This window comes from Pinus tabuliformis, chromosome 9 (genome assembly GCF_031772625.1).
Source record: "Pinus tabuliformis cultivar Carrire ecotype Pingquan chromosome 9, CPIR1, whole genome shotgun sequence".
Classification (NCBI taxonomy): Eukaryota; Viridiplantae; Streptophyta; class Pinopsida; order Pinales; family Pinaceae; genus Pinus; species Pinus tabuliformis.
This window is the reverse complement of record NC_142307.1, coordinates 27,303,485-27,328,164: the sequence shown is the minus strand read 5'-3', so window position 1 is coordinate 27,328,164 and position 24,680 is coordinate 27,303,485. Positions and strand designations below refer to the sequence as shown.

The following is a 24,680-nucleotide window of genomic DNA, read 5'->3' as shown; positions in this document are numbered from 1 at the left end:
GCATCAACCTTTCTAGGGTTTATGTTAGGACATCATATAATGGGAGTTGCTTCAATAATTTAGGGATAGGGTTTCTTACACATTAGGGTTTCATCTAGGGCATGCTTCAACAATGCACTTAGTTTGCCATCTTATTGAGATCAATGACAACTTTATCCAATACAACTTGCCCCCAAGGCCACACCAAATGGAGTTAAAGACTTTCTTTACGATAATCCCAGGTGTGGATTTAGGCGGCAACACGTCTCATATACTAGTGTTCTTTTCATCATTATTTGACATGTAATACATCTTATATACCAATATGCTTTTCATCTTTATGTGGAAATGTGATTATTTAATGTTGTTAATTTATAGTTGAAATAGTAAACAATTTAATTTATTTTGTATTTTTTTGATGTTGGTGATATTTTCAATATATTTTCAAATATCTCAAGATGAAGTTCACTGATGATAAATTGTTGATAATGATATTTGCAACACTGGCTTCATTGGCCTCAATTTATTTTATGTATGGCCATAGCGTCTCACTTTATCAACACAGCTATATTTAACAGTCAAACCATAGTTAATAAAATTACATACTGAGGAAATTACATGATTCTTGTAACTTGCTTTCTGTAGGCAATTACTGGGTCTGTAAGACTCGGAAAAATAACTGTTGGTGCTTGCAAGCAATTATATTTATTGCACCTCGGTAGAGACACTGAGAAAACATTTATTGTTAAAAGGCAAGTGTATATATAATATGTTGGTATTATGTTTGACTTTTATGTACAATCTTTGTTGGATATTCATACAGATTACACTGGAGAAATCTGTGCTCGAACAAGCTTGTAGCAAGTATGAGCTGCAGGGTGAATATGTGCTGCCAGGAACACGTGATCGTTCTCCTGGTGAAAGAGAAAAAGGAGGAATGTTGAAGAGAGCAATGGCTGGACAGCTTGGAAGCCTAATTACATCTTTGGGAAGGTGGCGGTTGCGATTAGAAGTTCCTGGTGCTGAAATCGCTGAGATGCTGCCATTTGCTCGCCTGCTTTCCAGGAGCAGTGATCCTGCAGTTCTTTCTAGGTCGAAGGTAGACATACATTAACCATTTTCTCTCCTGCTTTCCAGAAGTGGCAATCTTTCTGCTCTTTCTAGTTCAAGGTACTCATATTTCATTGTTTTATCTTGTGTGACATTAGCAGATAAAGGTGTTCATTTAGCATTTACATTTATGATGTAAATTTTATGCTTTATAATGTTTATGGTCCATGCGAGGAATTTCTCTTTCCATTTGATGATAGGATTATGAACTTTTAGAATTCAGGAAGCTACAGCTATTTGTAAATTCTTATGTCACTGCCGGCATTGAAAGGAGATGAATAAATAGATTATATATGATATTTGCAGCCATTTCATTCATGAGTGATTGATTTTTTGGTGATTTTTGGGATTGAGGTCTAAAGCTTGCTGAAGGAGGCAAGGAAATTATTGTTCTGGTTGCCAAAAGGTTTTCCTAATGTGCATGTGTTTTTGAGAACAAGTACTTCACGTGGAGGCCTATTGTTCTTTTTCTGCCATGCCTGGCTAATCTATTTTTAAAGTGACCGAATTTACATTGTTGACTTTTGTATTCTATCCATTTTATGTTGGTCTGAGGATTGATTTTCACTTAAGCCACACACATCTGCTGTACTGTGTTCTTTACTTTTGAATGCATAACACGGTCACAGGCTTCTTAGTTACTTGCATTTAAAGAAGCATAATATATTTATCTTCAGTTTCATGCCGTTGAAACTTGAAATATCTTAGGATTTAAGTTTCTGAAAAGCTTTCTTGTGTTGTTGTGCAGGAGTTATTTATTCAAGGTGTACAAAATGTTGGGTTCTTTGCTGAGAATCTGCAAAATCAATTAGAGGTAGCTTCTTTGTAGTTTTTTAAAATGACCATCTATAGATAGTGATTATTTACTTGAACTCCAATATGACTGTGTTCTCTCGTAACTCAGTTTAACTATACTTTCTAACTTCTGAGTTCTGACCAATTTTACTAGAATCGTGAACAAGTTTCATTTCTATGATATATTCTACTAGAAGGAATTTTGATGTAGTGGGATACCTCCTTCAGAAGCTTGAAGACCTTTAAGATTATGGGAGTACAAGGAAGAGAGGGTTTTTAGCTCCCTTGACTGTAATCATTGTCATTTTTGATATTACTTTGGTAGATTCATGTGTAATCTCCCTTGGAGCTTAGTTTGGACATTTTAGTATTGGTGGAGTTCTGTAGCTTCAGAGTTAACTATTGTTATTGTGTCTTTACAGGCTACAAAAGGGAGCAGTAAATATCTTCCTTTCGAGGAAGGAACCCCGGAGGCAATACCTCTTCCAGGGTTAGCCGAATTAAAGGGCCGTTGGCATGGAAGTCTTGATGCAAGTGGAGGTGGCAATGGAGATACTACAGTAAGGCTGTATACTGTCACTCATTTCTTCCTTCTTTGTATTCCCATCATTATGTATAATTTTTTCCAATGTAGAAAAAGTCGAACTTGGGAATAAATCGGCCAGGGTCTGAATTTTGAAAAAATCAGAAAAAACTCTGCAAAATTTAAAAAAAAGTAAAAAAATATTCATTTTTTAAAAAAAAATTAGCATCGAAAGTATCCACAACATCAGATAAATGCATTGCCACATAAATATGAAAAGAAAGCTAATATATAAGATGTATAAGAAGTCTAGTGCTACATCACATATCAACAGTGAATCAAGTCCTAAATCCCGAGTCCTGACTCAGTCTCAAGAGTCAAAATATCAACAAAAAATATAATAAATGTATATTATCATCATGAGTCATCTACATGTCATAAACTAATCAGTCACTGAGTTCCTCTGCCCCTTTTATGGGAATATGGAATGGCTTTTCTTTTCCTCTAGAGGAAGAAGGCCCTGCCCCTGGGGCTACAAATGGACCATATGTATTGCAAAAATCAACAACAGTGTGTACCATTACAAAGACTCACAGAGAATCCATACTTGCAAATTGATGATCGCTGTCTCAGTGTCTCTCACATTGAGCAGTTGACAAAATTCCAAATCGCGCCACAAAATTGGTAAAATCTCCTCCTCTTGGGTAGGGACAATCTCCTCCTCTCTCCACAGGATCGAATCCTAAAGGTTTGAATGCAAAATGAGTAAAAAAATCAGACTTTCCCCAAATTATACACGGCCTGGTCTTGTGTCACGATTTTTTTGTTCGAATCGTGATTCTGTTGGGAGTTTATCGATTAAATCACGATTTTTTCAAGTTTGAAAAACTCCCGGAAAACTCGGCAGATAACATCGGCGGGTTGAAAAACTCACGATTTTCAAATGTTATCAGGATTTTATCAGAAGTTTTTCCACAAAGGTTTTTTCAGTGTAATCTACAATTGGTTGCATAAAGATGCAAATTATGTTGTGTGCATATGTTGAAAGGAGTCTGACTTGATTTATGTTGTTGTATGTCACTCTTGGAAATAACTGTGTGATTTGGGCTCTGTTCGTCTCACCTCTGTTGACTATGAGATGTGCACTATGCAAGATGTATTTTTTAGAATTCCTCAAAAGTCCACAGTCATATAAGATAACTTTATGTACACAGACCTGGACATAATGATTGTAAGATCCAATGACTAGTGTTAACCTTTATGAAGTACTCAGTATAGGTCAATGGTTAATGTAATATATAACTTAGGCTTAAGCTATGTGAAAAAGTAATTATGTAGTTAGAGATTTAGACACACTCTCATACTTTTAGGGAGTTGAGTCAATTATTTCTGAATGGTCTATTTGTTACTTCTTTCAAAACGAAGCTATAGTCTATTGTGTACTATTCTGTATTGCTGTTTTTGATTGTTTTTATCATAATCTATCATGGTATCAGAGTAGTTCTAACATGTTGGAGACTGTGAAGATGGAGACCAAAGAGAAGAGACCATATTCTGTCGAAGACTGAAAGGGGAAAGAGTTACGTTGGTTTGCAGAGGGGAAAAAGTTATGTTGGAAAGCTAATTTTATTTTTTATCCAACAAATGACCATAAATAGGTCAATGGAATAGAAGGATACAACCAGTACGAGTACAATGTGGGAGTGCAAATACAACTCCTAGAAAATGCCAAAGCTAAATCTAGGATAAAATTAAGTAAAGAAGGATACAATAATAGGACAACATCGTAAACAAAACATGTATATACTTGAATCATGTAGAAGATGTTGACGGGGAAAAATGTCCCACGAATAGTTAGGGGGTCTCCCTAGTGTGTGTTGATTTTCCATGACCTTGGGTCTAGGTTAGAGTCTTAAAATCACTGCCGCTACCAAACCAAGAATCTCAACCATAAAACTACTTTACACAACGGAAATATAAAGCAGTAAATCACATATGCACAATATACATAGTTTTAAACAAAATTGTACAATATGTACAATCCCAATTTTTGTGATATTAAACAAATAGAGTAATACAACAGTCTATGGTTTACAAGATACAACGACAAATTCGTTGCACAACTATTATGTCGTATCTTGTCCTGCTGGTCCTTCGCTCCTGTACTCCTCACTAGTAGTGCCTTAGTCCATCAAGGCATCTGCAAATCGAGACTCCAAGAGGGCTGCCTCCTATCACTGCTGCAAGTCACGTTTGCTACAATGAACACGGGCTCATTAACTGCTCTTTGGGTAGGTCTAATTCCCGAGCTCCAATCTACTAGGCTAGCAACAACTTTGGTCCATCAAAGTGTTGCACTTTGGCGCCGTCCTTCACCCAACCTTCAGCTGCTCTTCATCCTTCAAGATAGCTCGTCTAGGGCTACTTTGGGTAGCCAACTCGCTGCCCTCCAACCAGCTCTATGACACCGAATACTATCACTGTTGAATCTGCACCTGGGAAGACACGTTCCCTACCCGGAATGTCTTCCAGTTGGCTCCAACAGGCTGCTTGACAGTCTGATCCAAACACAGTCAAATACCTTGACCCAATACACCTCCAAAACACTGTTGTTCACCTTGCTGCACTGTTGTCACTGTACCACTGGTTAGGGCATCAACCTTCAGTCCTTCTCCTTTACTCAACTTAGCAACCAACCCTCCAAAAGACTGCGGTTTAGCAAGGGAATATGCCTCCACTCCTACGCTGCTCTTGTCTGCTTGTTTTACTTCAACGCAGCATCACCTCTAGTTGCTGGCTAAGGACCGCGACCTAGCCCAGCAGCTAGCTGTAGCTGCGGCTCAGTTATACACCACCCAAACAGCCCTTAAACAACAGCCCTTTGCTCCTCTTTTCTGCAGCTTCTTCTGCCCTGCAAACCGAGCTCAAGAATAACCCTATCATGCCCAAAACAGCCCTGAAATAGGCCACGCTGTCACCTACAGCAATGTGGCTTTATCACAGAAAATACCATGCTGGCTAGGCCTCCTCACGCTGTCCCTTGTTCCCTTCAAACTGCAGCTAAGACTCCTACAATCCCTGCTCTAAATCCACACTTGAAACAGCCCCAAATGGATTTGTCTAACCCTTAAACTTACCTCAGAAATACGTTGTCCATACAGGCATTCCACGCTATCTAGGGCAGCCTCCTAAACACTGTTCCAAGCCTCCTCCACGCAGATTTCGGAGCTATACTTAGAGATATATTGCCACAAATGGATGATATAATGACTCCAATCCGTCCTCAATATATAGCCTTTAAGGCCTCCAACGAATCACATGAAGAGACACATCTACTTGGAATTTTCTTCATGTTGGCCTACTTGAAAGTCCAATCTTTACTATGTTAACTTCAAAAGTTCATATCTCTCTAACAACAACTTGGATTTGAACAATTTTCGATGCGTTGGAATTGTCTTTCCGAGCAGTATCATCCTCATCCATCACCTGCCGTGAATCCATCATAGTTTTGTCCCAAAATGCGAGGGGTGCCAAAACCCCACACTTGGGTTTCAAGCCCACAAGCTGCCCTTGTGGTGCGTTGTCCTCCAAACCTGGAACCCTAGGGCTTGGAGTACCTCCCAACCTACACAAATCAATAGTGTGAAGTCCTAATTAGATGTCACATTGTTTGGGATAGGAGCCCCATCCGGTATGTGGGCCCGGATGCCACTATGTATGTTTTACTGTTGGCTATCAAATTAAGAGAGGTTAGCATGAAGGCAAGAGTGAAATGCTTGAAAATGGGGACGAAATCAACCCATGATTAATTTTTGAAGCGTGTTATCAGTGATGCCAACATCGGTACTTTGAATGCTCTTAATATTCGCCTAGTTTGCATTAATTGGAAGCTCCAAAGATCAAGAAGCTCTGGAAATCCCTAGAGGCCCTGCACTTGTTGAAGATTTTGAAGATACGGATAATGAATTTGATTTGGAGACCATCATCATTGGATTCTCTTCGTCATGTTGATTCTGACGATATGTGGCACGTCACGAGGGTCCTCACGGTTTGAAAGCTATACCCTTCAAAAGGTTTAAGCCCCATCATGTGGCCAAAATTGGATCCAAGTGGATATTGGTGGCCACTCGGCTATTCCACTTGGACCCCTTGTCATTTTTTTTTGTTTCCTTGACTATAGCAGCGTTTACTAATTTTAGCAGTTTTATGGGTCCTGAACTTCCGGAGCTATTTTGACCACCTAAACGACTTTTTTTGAGGTCCGCAGCAGACTTGTAGCCATAAGCAGGGGCATGTGGAAAATGCTATAGTACCTGGATAGATCTTTCTGATGAGGTATCGTACGTGCCAAATGGAGATTATATGACCAAGTTATGACCCTGAGAAGTTGGCTTCCAAACTAACCCCAACGAGGCCCACAAATTCTTGGCGTTTCATCTCCTGGGGTTAGGGTTTTACTTTGTTGTTCAATAATAAAAAGGCCCTTGAGCTTCATTGTAATATAGTTCAAAGGCATGTAGCCGCCACATCTCTTCTCAGAGATAAGCTACCATTGCCCGAGCTAGTTTATTTCCATTTTGTATGTAAGCATCTTTCAGTTCTTTGATATTAATGAAATGAAGTTTTATTTTTGCTGCATCTCTGCGTTTATGTTTATATCTGTATTTTGTTGCGTTCTGGCATAAGTCCGGATCAGTGGTATCAGAGCGGTCTGCTCTTTCTTTGTTTTTCTTTGCATGTCCCCAACGGGGTCAGTGTATAAGGAGTTAGGGCTCGAACTGGTTGAACCTTTGCAAGACTAGCCTCACAAACCTTGACGACCTCCCATGGCGGAAGAAAAGAAAGACGATGGAGCAGGCAAAACACCCTGGGGTTTGACTTTGACTAAAAACCAATCATTGATGTCAAATTGTAAATGAATGCTCTTAATATTTGTCTGAATTACATCAAGTTGGATGCTCGATTGTTGGATGGTGGAAAGTCCTAGTTCTAGGGTTTGGGTTCTCTGGAATAAGGACATACCCAACACTTGTTGAAGGTTTTTGAAGAAGAAAACTATGGATGTTTTCAAGAAGATTCTCACCATTGGATTCTCCTTGTCAAGACGATTCTAGTGATATGTGGCACGCCACATGACACCTCACAGTTTGTGAGTTATGTTAGTTTAAAGTTGACTAACCCCACTCTGGGGAAAAATTGTGAAAGATCCTTAGCACAAACATGCTACTTTAACTTTTGAAATCAGATATTAGCACATGGATGGCTCAAGTGGCGAAGAAATGGCACAACGAGCTAATTGATGGCTACAAGGGGCTGCCCACTGAGGACCATCATGGAGAAAATATTTCTTCTAGGGATATCACCCACAAAGTGGTGGGTAACACACATCACATTCCCTTTCCCAAAGTTCACTACAATTCACTTGCACCATTTAAATTGATTGCTATAAGTCACAAGTTACATTCCATTTCGTAGCAATTTATTTTTATGCAAGCACCTCTTTAACGTGATATATTTAGCTTGGTAATTGTCTAAAGTTCACTTATGCGTCATTATTGTGCGACATCTTCATATCTTGAGTATTGATGCATTGTGTATTTGGGCAATTTCATTTTCCAAAGAAACCATTTATTTTATGTCAAGCTATAATCTCTCAAGTTAATGTTTCCTTTTGCAAAGCTACTTTGGGAAATCTTCCTTGCACCAAGCATCACTAAAATTTACCTGAAACTTAAGTTGGTTGTATAGACTTTAGGGACCCTCCACCTCTATTAAGTCCCTCACTGTCAAATCCGACTTTTTGGGTGAGGGTGAGGTCTGGAGATAGGAGTTCAATTGAAACTTTGCTTTTGAATGCAACTAATAAAATAAACCAAGAGCACATCTACATCACATCTTTACTTTACTTGGAAATGCAATTTTCCTACTTATGCTATCTTGGATTTACTTGAGTCTTGTTTATATCACTTTATTTCAAGAGGCATTTATTATGCAAGCATTATGAATTCTTTTTCTTTTGCAACATTTAATTTTCTTGTACTTGGAAATTCTTTCATTGATGCAATTCTATTTCAAAGTTATTTCATATCAAGGTTACTTGGGAGCGGGAGCAACATCTTCAGAAGCTCCCAGACCAGGGGCAAATCGGGGAGCGAGTTTTTAAATAATATATATTTGTTATATTTTGATGCTATATGTCAACAAAAGCATGTAGAATGATGTGTGGAAAAAGTCTCGAAAAAATCGCGATTTATTCCTAAAATCACGATTTTTGGGGCAAAAGGATTAAATCGAGCGACTTTTTGGCGATTTTTTTGTAAACAAAAAAATCACGATTTTATTGAAATAATCCCGATTAAATTGCGAGTCGATGGAAAAAATTGGCATAATTTTTTTTTTTGTGTGGATAAATTGCCGCAAAGGGTGATTTCGGTTTACTTTTTGTTGTGCGTTTTCAGTGTTCACTGTTTTGGCTGCTGTGGAGAATCGACTGATCGAGGGTTACGTTCCAAGTCCAACTTCCGTTTGCAACTGCCATTGCGTGGAGAGGAGCTGGCAAGGTATGTCACAGTTAAACAGTTCTGAGTTAATGTTTCAGACTTTCAGTTAAGGACCAAAACCTTAACTTGCTGACAAAAAAACTCGTGTAGCAGAAGTTTTATATCACTGTTTTGTCACCGAATTTTCTCTACTACAGCTTTAGCAAGATGCTGTAATACTTCTCTTGATGACAGCATTTTCACATCACCAATCGTGGCTTCTATACATCATTTAACTGTGGAATAGATACCTTCATTTGGCTTCCTTCTTTCTGCTGTAGCAATGAGACCTTCTACCCAGAGATTTGACCATTCGAACTTTCTGTGGGGATAAACCAACATATTTGAGCTTCCTGTGGAGATAAACCAACATATTCGAGCTTCCTTTGGAGATAAACCTTCGTTGTCTCAACTTTTGACAAGGCATATTTAACGTTATGATAACCAATTAATTTTTAATTCAAAAGAAAATTTTCTTTGATGATTATGGCAAATCAACAAAAGTCTATTCAATAAGTTCTGCCATCCATCTTAAAATACTTGAAGGAAGACTTCATTTATTTCATCCACATATTTTAAAGATAAATAACCAAGCAACCTGTCCCTGTTAAATCCATTGTTTTCTTCAAAAAAAATCTCTTCTTCTTACAGTGACATTTTGTTCTATCATTAAATTGAAAATTCAATACTGTATATAAAATCAAAATGAACCAGATTCATTGCCTTAATTCTTGCTAACAACTACGGAGTCTGAGCTTCTTTCTTGGCCTACTATCAATAGTTTAGAGTAAGTTCCTGCTACAAATCTGTAGGGAACAAAGTCCTGCAAAAACCCTACTGTGCTCTATGTCAAATATAGCCAAATAGGATCAGCATACATACATTGTTTGAGTGATCTGTTTCAAACTTTCAGGACATCATTTAGGACTATTTTGATGGATCATTGCTAATTTAATTTGTTTCAATTTTTTTTGTGCCCAGGTTTAAACTTTAAATTCAAGCTCAAAGTTTAAAACAAAATGCCAAGGATTTTGGACGCTATGTGGGAGTTTGGTGAGCTTGATACTACACCCGAAACTGCGGCGGTCAATAGAATGTATTTGACTTGCAAGTTGTGTGGCAAGCATATGTTAGGAGGCATCAATAGATTAAAATTCCATTTGGGGCAAATTCCGGGGCAAAATGTTGAACTTTGCACAAATACAACTCCAGAAATCATCCGAGGGGCCATTTAATCATTGATGGATAAAGAGGACAGAAAAGACACCAGGGCAGCACTAAGAAACCAACTTGTAGGGGGCTCAAGTGTGGGGGGAATTGAGAGTGGCAGTGCTTCTACAGTGGCATCACCTTCCTCACCCATGGGTACTCATCCTTCTATCTCATCTTTTTTTGTTCTTAGAACAGCAGCTGGTTCACAACCTAGGATCAAATCATCAATGAAAAAAAGGAAAAAGCAGAAGCTAACAGGTTGGTCAGTAAGTGTCTTCTATGGAGTGATGTTCCTTTCAACATTGCCAAGACAAACCCATTCTACCAGCCTATGTTTGATGTTGTTGCTGTCGTTGGCTCGGGGTACAAAGCCCCCACCTTTGCAGAATTGAGAGGGCCTCTTCTTCAAGATGAAAAGACTGATTGCACTGCTAGATTGGCAGAGTTTAGGGCATCATGGGAACACAATGGATGCACAGTCATGTCAGATGGTTGGACTGACCAGAAGAGTAGGACCCTTCTTAACTTCTTGGTTAGTTGTCCCAAGGGGACAATGTTTATGAAATCTGTTGATGCATCTGCACACATTAAAGATGCACATTTATTATGTGAGTTGTTGGACATCTTCATTCAGGAAGTAGGCCATGTTGTCCAAGTCATAACGGACAACGCTGCAAATTATGTTGCAGCTGGCAAGATGCTTATGGAGAGGTATCCTAACTTGTTTTGGACACCTTGTGCTGCTCATTGCATTGACTTGATGCTGGAGGATATAGGTAAGATTCCTACTATGAGGGATATTGTTGAATCATCCAAGAGCATAACAAAATTTATATATAATCATGCATCTGTGCTTATCTTGATGAGAATATTCACCAACAACAGAGTTGGTGCGGCCTGCCATTACACAATTTTCCACTACTTTCATATCTCTTCAGTCTCTGTTGAATTCTATGTGGGATGTGAAGAGCACGTTTCTCTCAGCGGATTGGCGTTCTTTATCTATTAGCCGCAAACTAGAGGGAGAGGGCATATGCAGACTAGTTTCATATGATCAGAGCTTTTGGGCAGGAGTAGAGGAGGTGTGTGCCATTTCAGAACCTTTGGTAAGGGTTCTTCGGTTGGTTGTTGGAGACAAGCCCGCAATGGTCTACTTGTATGAGGCCATGGATAGGGCCAAAGAAGCCATTCGTGCTTATTATGCAGATAAGGGAGACGAGGGGTTAGAGAAACAACAGGTCATATGGACAATGATTGATCAGTGATGGAAAAATACCCTCCATCGCCCCATTCATGCTACAGGTGTCTACCTCAACCTTGCATTTTGTTACACTTGTGGTTTCAGATTTGATGCCGAGGTGATGGATGGATTCTTCACTTGTGTCAAGAGGATGGTGTCATTTGAGCAAGAACGTGAGGAGATTTCTAAAGAAGTGGAGGTCTATAGGATGGGAGGTGGCACATTTGGTTTTAACATGGCTATTAAGAATAGGACGACCAAAACGCCAGGTAAGCTTCAGTTTGTTTCAAACTTTCAAGTTTAGAATTTCAATGTTTTTTTTTTATGTTTCTCATTTTTTTTTTTAACTTGTAGATGCTTGGTGGGCAAGCTATGGTGCCAGAGTACCCCATCTCCAAAAGCTTGCCATTCGAGTGCTCAACCAAACATGCAGTTTCTCTAGGTGTGAGCGCAATTGGAGTGTATTTGACAAAATACACTCCAAAATGCGCAGCAGGTAAAAAGATTTCAAATTAAATTTTTTGAATTCATTTGATTAATTTTATTATTTAAATTTTCTAAGTACTAATTTACAATCTATGACCCTAATACACATTGGAGTCCCAACGCCTCAATGACGTGGTCTACGTCTACTATAATCTTCGATTGTGGGTGAGACAGCTTCAGAAACCTACTGATGTGGAAGCCATCTCATTGGACAGTATTGATACCTCCTCTTCATGGAGAGTCGAGACTGAGAGGCTGATCATGGACTCGATCCCGGATTGGTTAGGTTGGATCTAGAGGATGTAGCAGTTGCAGAGGAGGGAGAGCCAGAGATAGAGGAGGAGGAGCAACATCAGGGTCAAGAGGCAGTAGCAGAGCTAGATAAGGATGCTGAGTAGGAGGTGACACCATCTAGGATGGGCAGCAGCAGCAGCATAACACAGAGGCCACCTCTTCCATCGGCTTCTAGAGGACGATTGAGTCCATTTAATTTTGTATCCCCGGTGGCAGGGTCTTCTTCCTCTAGAGGAAAAGGCAAAGCCATTCCCTATTCCCGTAAAAGGGCAAGAGGATCTCAGTGACTGATTACTTGATGACTTTTAGATGACTCATGATGTACATTTATTATATTTTTTGTTGATATTTTGACTCTTGAGAGTTGAGACTCAGACAGGTCTCAAAATTCAGGAGTTGATTCACTATTTTGATATGTGTTGTAGCACTAGACTTCCTATACATATTATATATTAGCTTTCTTTACATGTTTATGTGGAAATGCATTTATTTGATGTTGTGGATACTCTAGATGTTAAAAAAAATTAAAAAAAAATGAATAATTTTGTGTTCTTTTAATTTTGCTGACTTTTTCAAAAAACTCCCGACTTTGCCAAGTTTTTCAACTTTTGGACCTTTGCCGAATTAATCCGGACTTCGACTTTTTCCACATTGGTATTAGATATAAAAATCATAAAAATATCTATTGAACCATATAACACCAATCATCTAGAAGTTATAATCATCATCAACCACGTCCACAAGTTAGTAACATACAACATATTGAGTCTCATGATTCATCAATCTTAAAGTTTCAAGATTTCAAAATTCAATATATAACATTTATCATCATTGATCACCAAAGTTGTACTTGTAAGCTAAATGTAACCATTACCACAAAGAATATCTAACATGAAATGAAACAACTTTCAACTTTCACGAAGCATCATATTCATAATTCATTACCAATGGTTATAATTACCAACTTCAAACTTAAATTGTCATATATTGTTTACAAAAAATATCACAAAAAATATGAAAGAGTCAACAGTTATAAGAACTACTAGAAACTAGAAAAGACAATTAAATCTATTATTTACAACTTCCTCTTGCTGCCATGAGAAATGTCTAATTTCTGAGCAGGTTGTGGTGGTCTTCTAGGAGTCTCCTCCCGCATAGTCGCACGACCAAAATTAGAAGGCACATGCCCTCAAAAAATATCACAATAAATATGAAAGAGTCAACAGTTATAAAAACTACTAGAAACTAGAAAAGACAAGTAAATCTATTATCTACAACTTCCTCTTGCCGCCACGAGAAATGTCTAATTTCTGAGCAGGTCGTGGTGGTCTTCTAGGAGTCTCCTCCCACATAGTCGCATGACCAGAACCAGAAGGCACATGCCCTCCACGTGAGGATGTAGATGGAGGCGGCGACAACAAAGGAACAATTGTTGGAACTCGAGCACTGGCACTACTACTGGATGGTGGGGGTGGCATGGTTGTTGTTGCTTCATCATCATCTCTCAAAAGTTCTGCTTCCAATTCTTCTAGATGTATAGTGCCATCCTCCAAATTATCGTCCTCTGGGTTGTTGTCCCAAATTTTATATGTTGTATCCTCATAAGCTTGATCACAATAATGACTCAACAACCTCAAGTTATAGTGCACATAAACCAGGCTTTTTGCTCGGTTTTCATTGAGTCTGTTTCTTCTCACATTATGTATGAAGCTATAGGTGCTCCAATACCTCTCTTCAGAAGAAGTATTTATAACCTGTGAGAGAACGTTTTTTGCCAATTTTTCCAAAAGTCCCATGCCGCCATATGCTTCCCACCATGTGAGAGCATCAAAGCAGTGTCTATCTTCCATTGCATGAAAAGAATAAAAAAAACCAGTGCAATTGAAGTATCTGCATAATTCAAGACACAGATTAGCACACTCCTCCTTGTCAGGGACCAACTTGTCTAATGCTTCCATATATCCTTTAGATACCTCTAGATCTGTATGGGGTTTGATCCTAACCCCACCCCCAGGTGCAGGTTGGCCCAACCAAGATGGAGAGTAGTATTTTGGCATAAGGATATACGCCAAGGCATGTAGTGAAACATTAAGTTTATTCCACCGTGCACACACACAATTGTGAATCATTGAATACAAGTTGGGATCATTTTCCTGAACAATATCTTTTATTTGCCCCAACATGCTATCCATCTACTCATACACCTCCCCAATCACTGGTTTATCTGTATTTGCAAAACAAATCATGCTATAAATGGGCTTGGTGAATTGTAATACTTTCCTCACACTTGCCCAAAACAGACCATCAAGAGCGGTCTCCTCCACCTGTTCAAACCCTTGCTTGTCAACTACATTTGGAGCCTTGTCCTTTAATACCTGCCAATGTTGACTTGATACCATTCTAGCCAATGACTCTCTTACCTTCAAAAGGTACCTGAAGGTGAGGTAATAGCTAGCAAATCTAGTCTTTGCAATCCTCAAAAACTCCAATCTTGAATGATTGCGGAAAAGCCCATGGGTATTGCTATGATTCGTAATAAATTTTATCATTTTTTTGCCTCTTTTGTACAAATCACCAATCCATTTATATTTGACGGTTTTTGTTCTTAATAATATCATGCATCAAAAGGTTCATTGTGTGAACCAAATACCCAGATCAAAATATGTTGGGGTATCTACCCTTAATAATTGCTCTCACTGCCTTACAATTAGCAGCATTATCGATGATGACTTTGATGACATTATATGGCCCAATACGTTCAATTGTTTCAAGTAATGGTTTTGCAGTTGATGGCGTTCTTGAACTTGTTTGAGTAATCATACACTGAAAGGAAGATGGCACCATTAACAGACACAACAAGAACACTTACCATTGGCTTTCCTTTTACATTTGTCCATCCATCAGATACAATGGACATCCCATGGTCATTCCAAGAATTTGTCATTTTACTCAAAGAATGTGCTATTATTGCTTTTTCATGATCAAGTTCAACGGTTCTAGCCTTGTCATACCCAATGCTCTTGTATCCTTTGGGGGCATCATTTATGGAAAAAACCATTTCATGCCAATAAGGTGAGCAAAGAACATTGAATGGTATCCCACATGCATAGAGAAACTGGTAAATTTTTGAATTCACATCATTCCTATACCCTTCGTCAAGGAAATCCGATATGGTTCTACGACTTAAAGAGATGTTTGTTCCTGTGCCTTCATATCCACTGTGATGGGAGGATGTTGATGGAGTTCTTTGTGCATGTGATTGTGAGCTATGTTCAAAGAAACCCTTTGATTTTTTAGATCTGTATTGGGTTTCCTCCTCCTCCCTTATGTATTTGGCTCTTTGTGTTACTGACACACTTACACAAGCTTTGATTCCTATTTGTTTATCTCCATCCCATGGCCTTTTCCCACAGAGGTGCCTTCTGGCACGGGTGTATGAACTTGTGTAAGTGTTTTTGCAATGGGGGCATGTAAATTTAGTGGTTCCACCCCCTTTCCCTGCTTTAGGCCTAGAAACATATTTCCACAATGAGGTTTGGTCTTGTTTAGTTTTTGTGCCCTCATCATCTCCACTCTCTTCCTCCTCACCAAGGTACTCCTCTCCAGGGTTTTCATCAAATCCACTATAACCCACTTCTTCATCCTCTTCATCCTGATCAACCCTCCTTCTACTCTCCAACACCATAATAACAAAAAAAGGAACCAACAACAAGAGAATGCCAAGCCATATAGCCATGATGTTTGAAGTTTTGAGTCTGCAAAAAAAATGGAGAAATGAGAATGGGAAATAGAGGAGAACATTTTTATTTAGCAATGAACATATATAAAACAAAAATGTTAGATTAGAGTGTAGATCCTACCTCTTTGGCCTTCAATCCCAAGCTCCAATCTCCCTTGCAAGCTCCTCAAGCTCCTTCAATCTCCCTCCTCAACTCAAGCTCCAAGCTCCTCTCTCTTGCTCTCTCCAACAAAGACAAATGGTAAATAATGGGAGGGGAGAGGGCCTTTTAACCTTTTCCCCCCTCCGCTTCCCTCCCTTTCCTCCCCATCCGCCGCCCGTCCCTCTCAGTCCGTCGGCCAACCCTCCCCATGCATCGCGCGACCTTTTCGCGGATGGGAGCGAAAAAATTAAAACATGGAGCGACCGCTCCCTAAATTGCTCCCTAAAAACCAGGGAACTAAATTTTTTAAGGGAGCACGTTCCCTAGGTCACTCCCTATCCACTCCCGAGTGGAGCGTGATTTGGGAGTGAGTTCGAACGGGGAGGGGGGGGGGTGGGGTGCTACCTCGCAACCCTGTTTCATATGTTGTTGCTTTGATGATCATTTAAGCTCATGAGTAATTGATGTCATTATCTTGTCATTTGGGCATTTACTTTCAAGTACTATCTCCTTTATAGTTGCAATTGATGTTTATATGCTTATCTTGGTCTAACATTTGATTTTGCAGGATTGTCTATCATTGTATCTTGATTTCATTTTTGAGCAAGCTATTGTTATTTACTTGAAGGCACTGGTCTATACTTTGAATATATCATTGAAATTTTCTCATTTATTCATATGCTTGCTTAATTCTTGGAAACAAGTTATTTTTTGACAAGTAATCCAAATTAACCTTTCTCCTAGAGACTCATATCATATAACTTTTCATTAGGGACCACCATGTGAAAAATCGGTGACCTAATTCCTATTGTAGCAACTTGAAATAATTCTCCTAATTGTTAATTAAATTTAACAATTATTTACTGTGAGGTACAACAAACACTGAATGAATCACACTGCAACCTACACAAGTAAATTGCGGAAGAAATAAACAATGGAAGAAATACTAGCACACACACATAAAATAACACAATTATTTTTAGACCAATGTCCCTAGAAAAACCCAACTCGGGAAAACCGGTGCAACAACTGAGGGTTTTAACTTTTATTATTATGCAGTAGTAAAATAATTTGAGTACAACTAGATGCCGGAAATGGCAATCCTACAGAGAAATGATGACAAGAAAATATAGTGAGGAGAAATTCCTCTCTCCACAGGCAAATCTTGGAACTGACCTCAGCTTAAATTGAGTCGTCCAAATTGTCCTCTTCGCATTTATTGCGTTACCCTAGTGCAGTTGCTGCTACTCTCAACTTGGAACAACTTCTCCTCAAGCCATCTGACTAGCTGCTGTCTGGGTAAACATCTCTTCTGGCCTCTGGAACCTCTGCCCAACTTCTGGCATTGAATTTCTGCTTCTCCCCAACAATTCGACTTTGCCTCTAGAGGTTACTGCGCTGCTCTGCGTGGCTCTAATCCCCGGATCTTGCTAGCCTCACTGTGGCTTCTCTGAGTCTCTGCAAATGTACTCATCGGGTCAGGAAATCTTCCTTCGGCTTCACTATCCTTGCCCCTCTTGTACTACTTCGATCTCACTAGCTCACTCTCCGACAACTGACTCTTACTACTCTGGCAATCGATCTGCTCATGAAATCGAACTCTCCAAATGCCTGTTGACTTCTTCTTATAATCCTCTATTGAGACTTCAACGACCAAGATTAGATCTTAATCTATGGCTAGGATTAACTTGAAGTCGATCTATGTGAGCTTCTAGAACATTCACACCATAACTTAATTAATTCTGATTAATTTGTCATATTCCTTAAGTTTAGACTTAGGAAATATTTAAAAAACGACTAATAATTTAATTAAGTCATTTCTAGGTGGAATTTCTAGAAACGATTTATGGGTTTTGGAGATCTCATGTATTCTAGACTCTCCACAAAATTGCGTGGCTAGAAAACATCTAATGCAAGGAATGTGTTCTAGTGCTGCTGCCCCCTCTAGCAACACCTTGTCTCTGCATCATGTCCTATTACGCTGCTGATGTTTGGTTGATGTTGCCCACTAACTACTGCGCAACTCTAATATACGCTTCATCTGTGCTGCTGCTGACCCTGTTGAACTGTTGCCAACACTGCATCTGCACTGCAACTCCCTCTCCATTTGTTGTTGCTGCAACTCCAGCATATGCAACTGAAAAGCATCCTAAACACTAAATCAACTGTGATCAGTATAATGCATCTATCACCCGAGTCTCTGGCTGCTGCTAGTATCTACACTGTCACTAAAGAATCCGCGCTATTGCTGACTCTACACTGCTGCCAACTCTGCACTGCGCTGGCCATTATCTGACTGCAATTAGACTCTGCGTCTGTCACTCTGGCATTTGACTACATGTACTGCCACTGATCCATCATGCTAGAAAACACTGTGGGCCCTGTAGCAAGCTATTGATTCAAGAGGTGGACCTCCTCAAGAATCCTGCCCATTTGTAGCACGTTGGGGCTACAAAACCAAGTCACACCACTTGACTCTTGGGTGTATGTCAGCAAACATGGCGAAGTCCTCCTCTAACTTGGAGGAAAGTCTATCGATCTCTGTTGATATTGCCTACTGGTCTTGCTTCTTCTCGTTGTCCTTCTTTCTGAGAGGACACTAGGTGCTGTAGTGACCAGGCTCACCACATCTGAAGCAGTTGATCTTTGACATGTCCTTCTTCTTCTTTCTTTGCTCCCCCTGTCCTTGATTGGGATACTTTGATGCGAGGGCCACATTCTCCTTCTCCTTCACCTATGTTGATTTGGGGTGGCATCGGATGTGGTCTAGCCATGAAAATTTGTGGAGAGGCTAAAGCACATGAGATCTCCAAGACCCAGAAATGGTTTGGTTGGATTCTAACTGATTTGGGAGATATTAAAATAATTAATATTTTTAATGAAGTTTCTAAGTCTAAACTTAGGAAAAATAAAATATTAATGGGTATTAATATAAAACTGGGATAGAAAAGTCATGGATCAAGCCAAATCTAATCTTTGCAGTTGATTAGTGATTTAATCTCGGTCGTTGAAGGACCAACGAGAAAAGTATAAGAGGAGGCTTGAGGGTCAGTTGGAGAATACACCAGAGTGATTCGTTTTGTTGGAGCGGGGTTGCTAAGCAAAGTCAAATCAGTGATCAACAACGAGGGGCAGTGAGCACTGGGCAGAGAGGTAGAGACAGTGCCAAGAGACTAGCGCAAAAGCAGAGAGCGAGAGGCAGTAGCTAGAGCAGGCCACACAGAGCCCAGCAGAGACAGTGTAAAGGTCAGAGGGACTGCGTCATCCATGCAGAGAGAAGTTGGAGTGACGCAGAGGGTCCCAGAGGTTGCAAAGTGCCTCAGAGGGCTGGCATAGAGGGGTTTGGGGTTGACGCAGAGGCCAGAAGGGCCAACGCGGAGCTTTCGAGTCACTGGAGAGGGTTTCGTGGGACAAGTTTTCTGAATACTTTTTTCCGAATAGAGAGGTATTGCCGCCAGTTATTTTTCTCTATTGGGTGAGCCAGTTTGGCACCCAGTTGTACTTGAGAAAATATTGCATAATAATAAACCCTCGGAATAGTTGCATTGGTTTTCCCGCTTTTGGTTTTTCCGGGGACATTTGTCAAAAAATAACGGTGTCACTTGTGCGTATGTTTTCTTGCAGCTGATGATCTGTAGATGTTGAGATTGTATTGTGTTTATTTCGTTATTTATATGTTTTAAATAACTTGTTCACAATTTACAAGTAGAAGAAATAAACCAACAAAATACAGATTAATTTTCTAATGTATAGACTTAGAAAATTCAACATGGTATCAAAGCGTGGTTGCAGATCATAGGAAAGATGAATGCATCAACTAAGTAGAGTATTTGTAGCAGAATCAACTGTCTTGAGTGACAAAATGTTGATCCTTGCAGAAGCGACAGAGGAAGGGTTGATGCAGAGGGACTGCGTCATCAGTCCGGGCCAGAGAGAGGCTAGCGCAGACGCTGAGGAGGGTAGAGGGAGGCTCAGGGAGAGCCACACAAAGACCAGGAGGGTTGACACAGTGGCTGAGGGAGTTGTTTTTGCTAGTGCCGGGATTGCGCAGAGCCTAGAGGCTCATTCCTTCAGTTGCTGGGGCATAGGGAGTTGTGGGCAGTTTGCGGGAGCGAAGTTGGTGGGGTACTGTGGTTTGAACAATACTTAACAGGGCAAAACCAAGGTAGAGGAGTTGCTGTTGAGGCAGATTTCTAGCCAAGGAATCCGGATCAATGTTGCGAGTGTACAGACGATTGGAGAGGGGCAATTTGATGATTGGCAAAAGGATTTCCAGGAGGGAAATCGGGACACAGAGGTAGTCCAACAGAGAACCTCTAGGCGGGAAGTAGAGAGACTCAGCGGGAGTCGAAAGGAGAACTTACAGAGGGAAGTAGAGAGACTTGGAGGAGTCGACAGAAGAGCAGCAAGATGGTCGTGAATGGGTTGAGGGATCAAGACAGGCTAGATGGGACATCCAACTTTGTGGTCTGGAAGGCCAGGATCTTGTCCATTCTAGATAGACATTGCATCAAGGGCTTCGCCTTGAGAGTAATGGCTATTCCAGTCGACCCGGTAGCTAATTTGAAGTACGAGGAGGCAATGGCCAAGGCAAAATGCATCATCTTTGATGGGGTCAAGGATCATGTGGTCCAACATATTGCCGAGAAGGAAATGACAAAGGAGATGTGGGACACCTTGAAGACATTGTACCAGCATACTTTTGTGCAAAGGAAGATGTTACTTGAGAATTAGCTAAGGTCATACCAGATGTAGAAGGGGGATCAGATAGATCACTTTCTCGGTCGGTTGAAGAAGATCCAGACCAACTAACTTCCATAGGAGCCATGCCAGATGAAGAGATGATGGTAAGGACCTCACTTAACGTAGTCTCCGAGGAGTGGGAGACATTTGTCCAAGGTTTACTGGGCAGGGCAGATCTTCCAGATTGGGAAGAATTGTGGGTGACTCTTCGTCAAGAGGAGATCAGGCGATTGAGCAAGGTGGGAAGTAGCAGCAAAGGGGTCAGGATCAAGAAGGAAGAAGAGGATGCGGGAAAGTAGGAGAGGAGGAAGAAGGAGCTCTCCAAGGTCAAGTGCTTCCACTGTGGGGAACTGGGTCATTATGCGAACTAGTGTCCGAGGAAAAAGAACGAAGGAGAGGCGTCTGACTCTAAGGTATCCCCAGTGAAGGCGGAGAAAGAAGTCGAGAAGGATGACGATTGTGCCATGAGTGCTCATGTACCTCTAGAGAAGAGGTGGGGAGACATCGAGCTATAGTCAGGAAGACTACAGGCGATGAGGGGCAGGATCCATGAGGTAGCCAACCTCTTGGATTATACCTTGCTACAGGAGGTCTGAAGAGTAGAAAGATTGGCAGATGTCGGTAGAGACTATGCAGATGAAGCGACAGAGAGTGCTACAGTGCAGGAGTCCCTAGGCAGTGTGAGGCTAGCAGGCTGCAACAGTGTGAGAGGCATGGGAGTGTTGCAACGGTGCAGGATGGCATAGAGAGGTTTGCAACGGTGCAAGATGCAGGGAGTTGTTGCAGCAACGCATAGATCAATAGAGGGAGCACTTGTTAGCGACAGAGGGAGCTTCAACATCGGGAGTGTTTCGAACTTGACACTGATGTCAGAAGTAGGGTGGATCAGTTACATACTTCTCAGCAATGTTTTAAAACTCCGACTCCGACTCGGTCGAGGGTCAACTCCGACTCTGACCCTGACTCGATATCGACTCGACCGGCTCGATTTCAATGACTCGATCGTTGTAAAAAATACATTAAATATTTATTTTTTATAAAATCACATAATTTTAAAGATTTTCATTCATGTTTCCAAACACACAGCATTAGAATATAGATAGAAGACAACATATGATCAAAGTAGGCTCATGAATATATCCATTATATCAAAATGGCACCCAGTGCACTGTCCAATACATACACGATGATGATATAGAGATCAAAACAAAAACAGATAACCAAGGAGGCTATAAATGGCCTTTACAACAAAAGTCTGTGACTAGTACTATTAGCTACTGCTAGAGTTGCCAACATCATCTGGCTCAGTGTTACTTGTGAGCGGGAGTGAAAGTGGCGAGTGAGAGCGAAAACGGGAGCAGGAGCGACATTTTCAGAAGCCCCTGGTTTGGGAGCGAATCCCAGAGGAGTTCGACAACCAATGTCACTAACATCGAGGTACATAGAGGGATTGGTGCTCTTGATTAAATACGAGTTCCATACCCTAATACATGACAAAATTCAATGGAAACATTGCAATCCTCCAATCTTGAAATTTGATAAGTCTGCTGGATTTTGAATGAAATCTAAAATTCTACTTTCTCCATATGAAATCCAATGAGGGGAATGAAATTTGAATAGCATATCAATACTAGGAGAGGGGAATGGACCCCAAATAGCATTTAAATAATTTAGAAAACACCTTGGAGTCCCCAACACTCAGCTAACAATTAGAAATTTAAAAAAAAATATGAAAAATCGCATTTTTTTTGGGTTACAGGCCGCATTCATTGACTCGGCCGAGTTATTGCGGAACTGGCTAGGTTGACCGAGTCATGACTGACTTGGCCGAGTCATGCAATAACTCCCGTTTTTTCTGCCGGGTCACAAAAAATCCCAACAACTCGGATCAACTCGGCCGTTTCGGATTCGATTCGGCCGTTTTTTAAAACATTGCTTCTTAGTAACCGAGTTTCAGTGCAGTAGCATGATGTAGCATGATGAGAGGGGGATGCAGTGTAGATGCAGTGTTGGGAGGATGGACCAACAACATCATAGATGCAGAGGGAGCTGCCATACGGATGCAGTAGTGGCAGTGGCGGGCCATGGCAACGGAATAGGATGCAGTAGTGCAGAGGCCGTTGGATGGGGAGGCCTAGCATCAACACAGGTACCAGTGCTGTATAATTACAGTGATGCTCAGTGTGGAGTATTACTAGAGTATGTCCTCACCAAGAGGGAATGTTGATTTGGGGTAGCACCGGATGTGCTCTAGCCATGCACATTGGTGGAGAGGTTAAAGCAGATGAGATCTCCAAGACCCAGAAATGGTTTGGGCAGGTTCCAACTGGTTTGGGAGATATTAAAATAATTAATATTTTTAATGGAGTTCCTAAGTCCAAACTTAGGAAAAATAAAATATTAATGGGTATTAATATAAAATTGGGATAGAAAAGTCATGGGTCAAGCCAAATCTAATCTTAGCCGTTGATCAGAGATTTAATCTCAGCCGTTGAAGGACCAATGAGAAAAGTATAAGAGGAGGCTTGAGGGTCAGTTGGAGAATACACCAGAGTGATCAGTGATTCATTTTGCTAGAGAGGGGTTGCTAAGCAAAGTCGAATTAGTGATCAAAAACAAGGGGCAGTGAGTACTCGGCAGAGACAGTGCCAAGAGGCCAGCGCAGAAGCAGAGAGCGAGAGGCAACAACCAAAGCAGGCCATGCAGAGCCCAACAGAGACAACGCAGAGGCGAGAGGGACTGTGTCATCCACTCAGAGAGTAGCTGGAGTGGTGCAGAGGGTCCCAGAGGCTGCGCAGTGCCTCAGAGGGATGACGCAAAGGGGTTTGGGGCTGATGCAGAGGCCAGAAGGGCTAGCGCAGAGCTTCAGAGTCGCTGGAGAGGGTTCCGTGGGGCAGGTTTTATGAATACTTGTTTCCGAGTAGAGAGGTATTGTTGCCAGTTATTTTTCTCTGTTGGGTGAGCTAGTTTGGCACTTAGTTGTACTAATGGAAATATTGCATAATAATAAACCGTTAGAATAGCTGCATCGGTTTTCCCGCATTGGGTTTTTCCGGGGACATTTGTCCAAAAATGATAGTGTCACGACTCACTTGTGTGTTTGTTTTCTTTCAGCTGATGATCTATAGATGCTGAGACTGTATTGTGTTTATTTTGTTATTTATATGTTTTAAATAACTTGTTCAAAATTTACAAGTAGAAGAAATAAACTAGCAGAATACAGATTAATTTTCTAATGGATATACTTAGAAAATTCAACAACCTACTTTGATCTGCTGCTGTTGCCACTGATGGAGATCTTTAAAAGAGCTCGTCTCAACTCCTGCTGCAATCGGCCCATATCTTGTCTCAACTTGGCAAGGTTTCTTTGCCCAAGATACTTTGGACAAATACCTGACACTCCTCTGAGACAGTATTGAGTGCCAATCGCACTAGCTCTGTGGGTTGAGGCACTGCCACAACAGTTGACAACTAGTCCCAGATCTCCTGAATACTGGTGAGGAAGGGGTCTATGCTTTCCACTTTCTGTATCCTGGTGCATTTCAACTTCTCCTCCAAGTACATCTTCTGCTGCGCAAAAGTGCCTTGGTATAGTGTGGAAAGTGTATCCCACATCTCCTTGGTTGTTCCCTTGGCTGCTATGTGTGATACAAGATGATCCCGGACACTGTCTAGGATCAATCTCTTCGCCCTCGCCATCTCCTTTCGGTATTCCTTCGAGTGATCTACATATGTGGGGGTAGCTACCACTGCATCAATATATGGCTTTAGGCCATATTCATCCAAAAGGAAGGACATCGTTGCCTTGCAGATGACATAGTTGGAAGCACCGTCCAACTTGTCTTGATCTTGAAGTCAGTGGCCATCTCAGATGATGT

General features: G+C 40.7%; 1 protein-coding gene across 1 annotated transcript in view; it reads left to right on the top strand.

Moving 5' to 3' along the window:
- Positions 1-24,680, top strand: part of EMB2410 (embryo defective 2410) — a 541,348-nt gene that overhangs the window by 336,537 nt on the left and 180,131 nt on the right. The window contains exons 14-16 of the mRNA XM_089441428.1: positions 803-1,078; positions 1,838-1,903; positions 2,307-2,444. Coding sequence (XP_089297554.1) covers positions 803-1,078; positions 1,838-1,903; positions 2,307-2,444 — 480 coding nt within the window. The remainder of the gene's footprint in view (positions 1-802; positions 1,079-1,837; positions 1,904-2,306; positions 2,445-24,680) is intronic.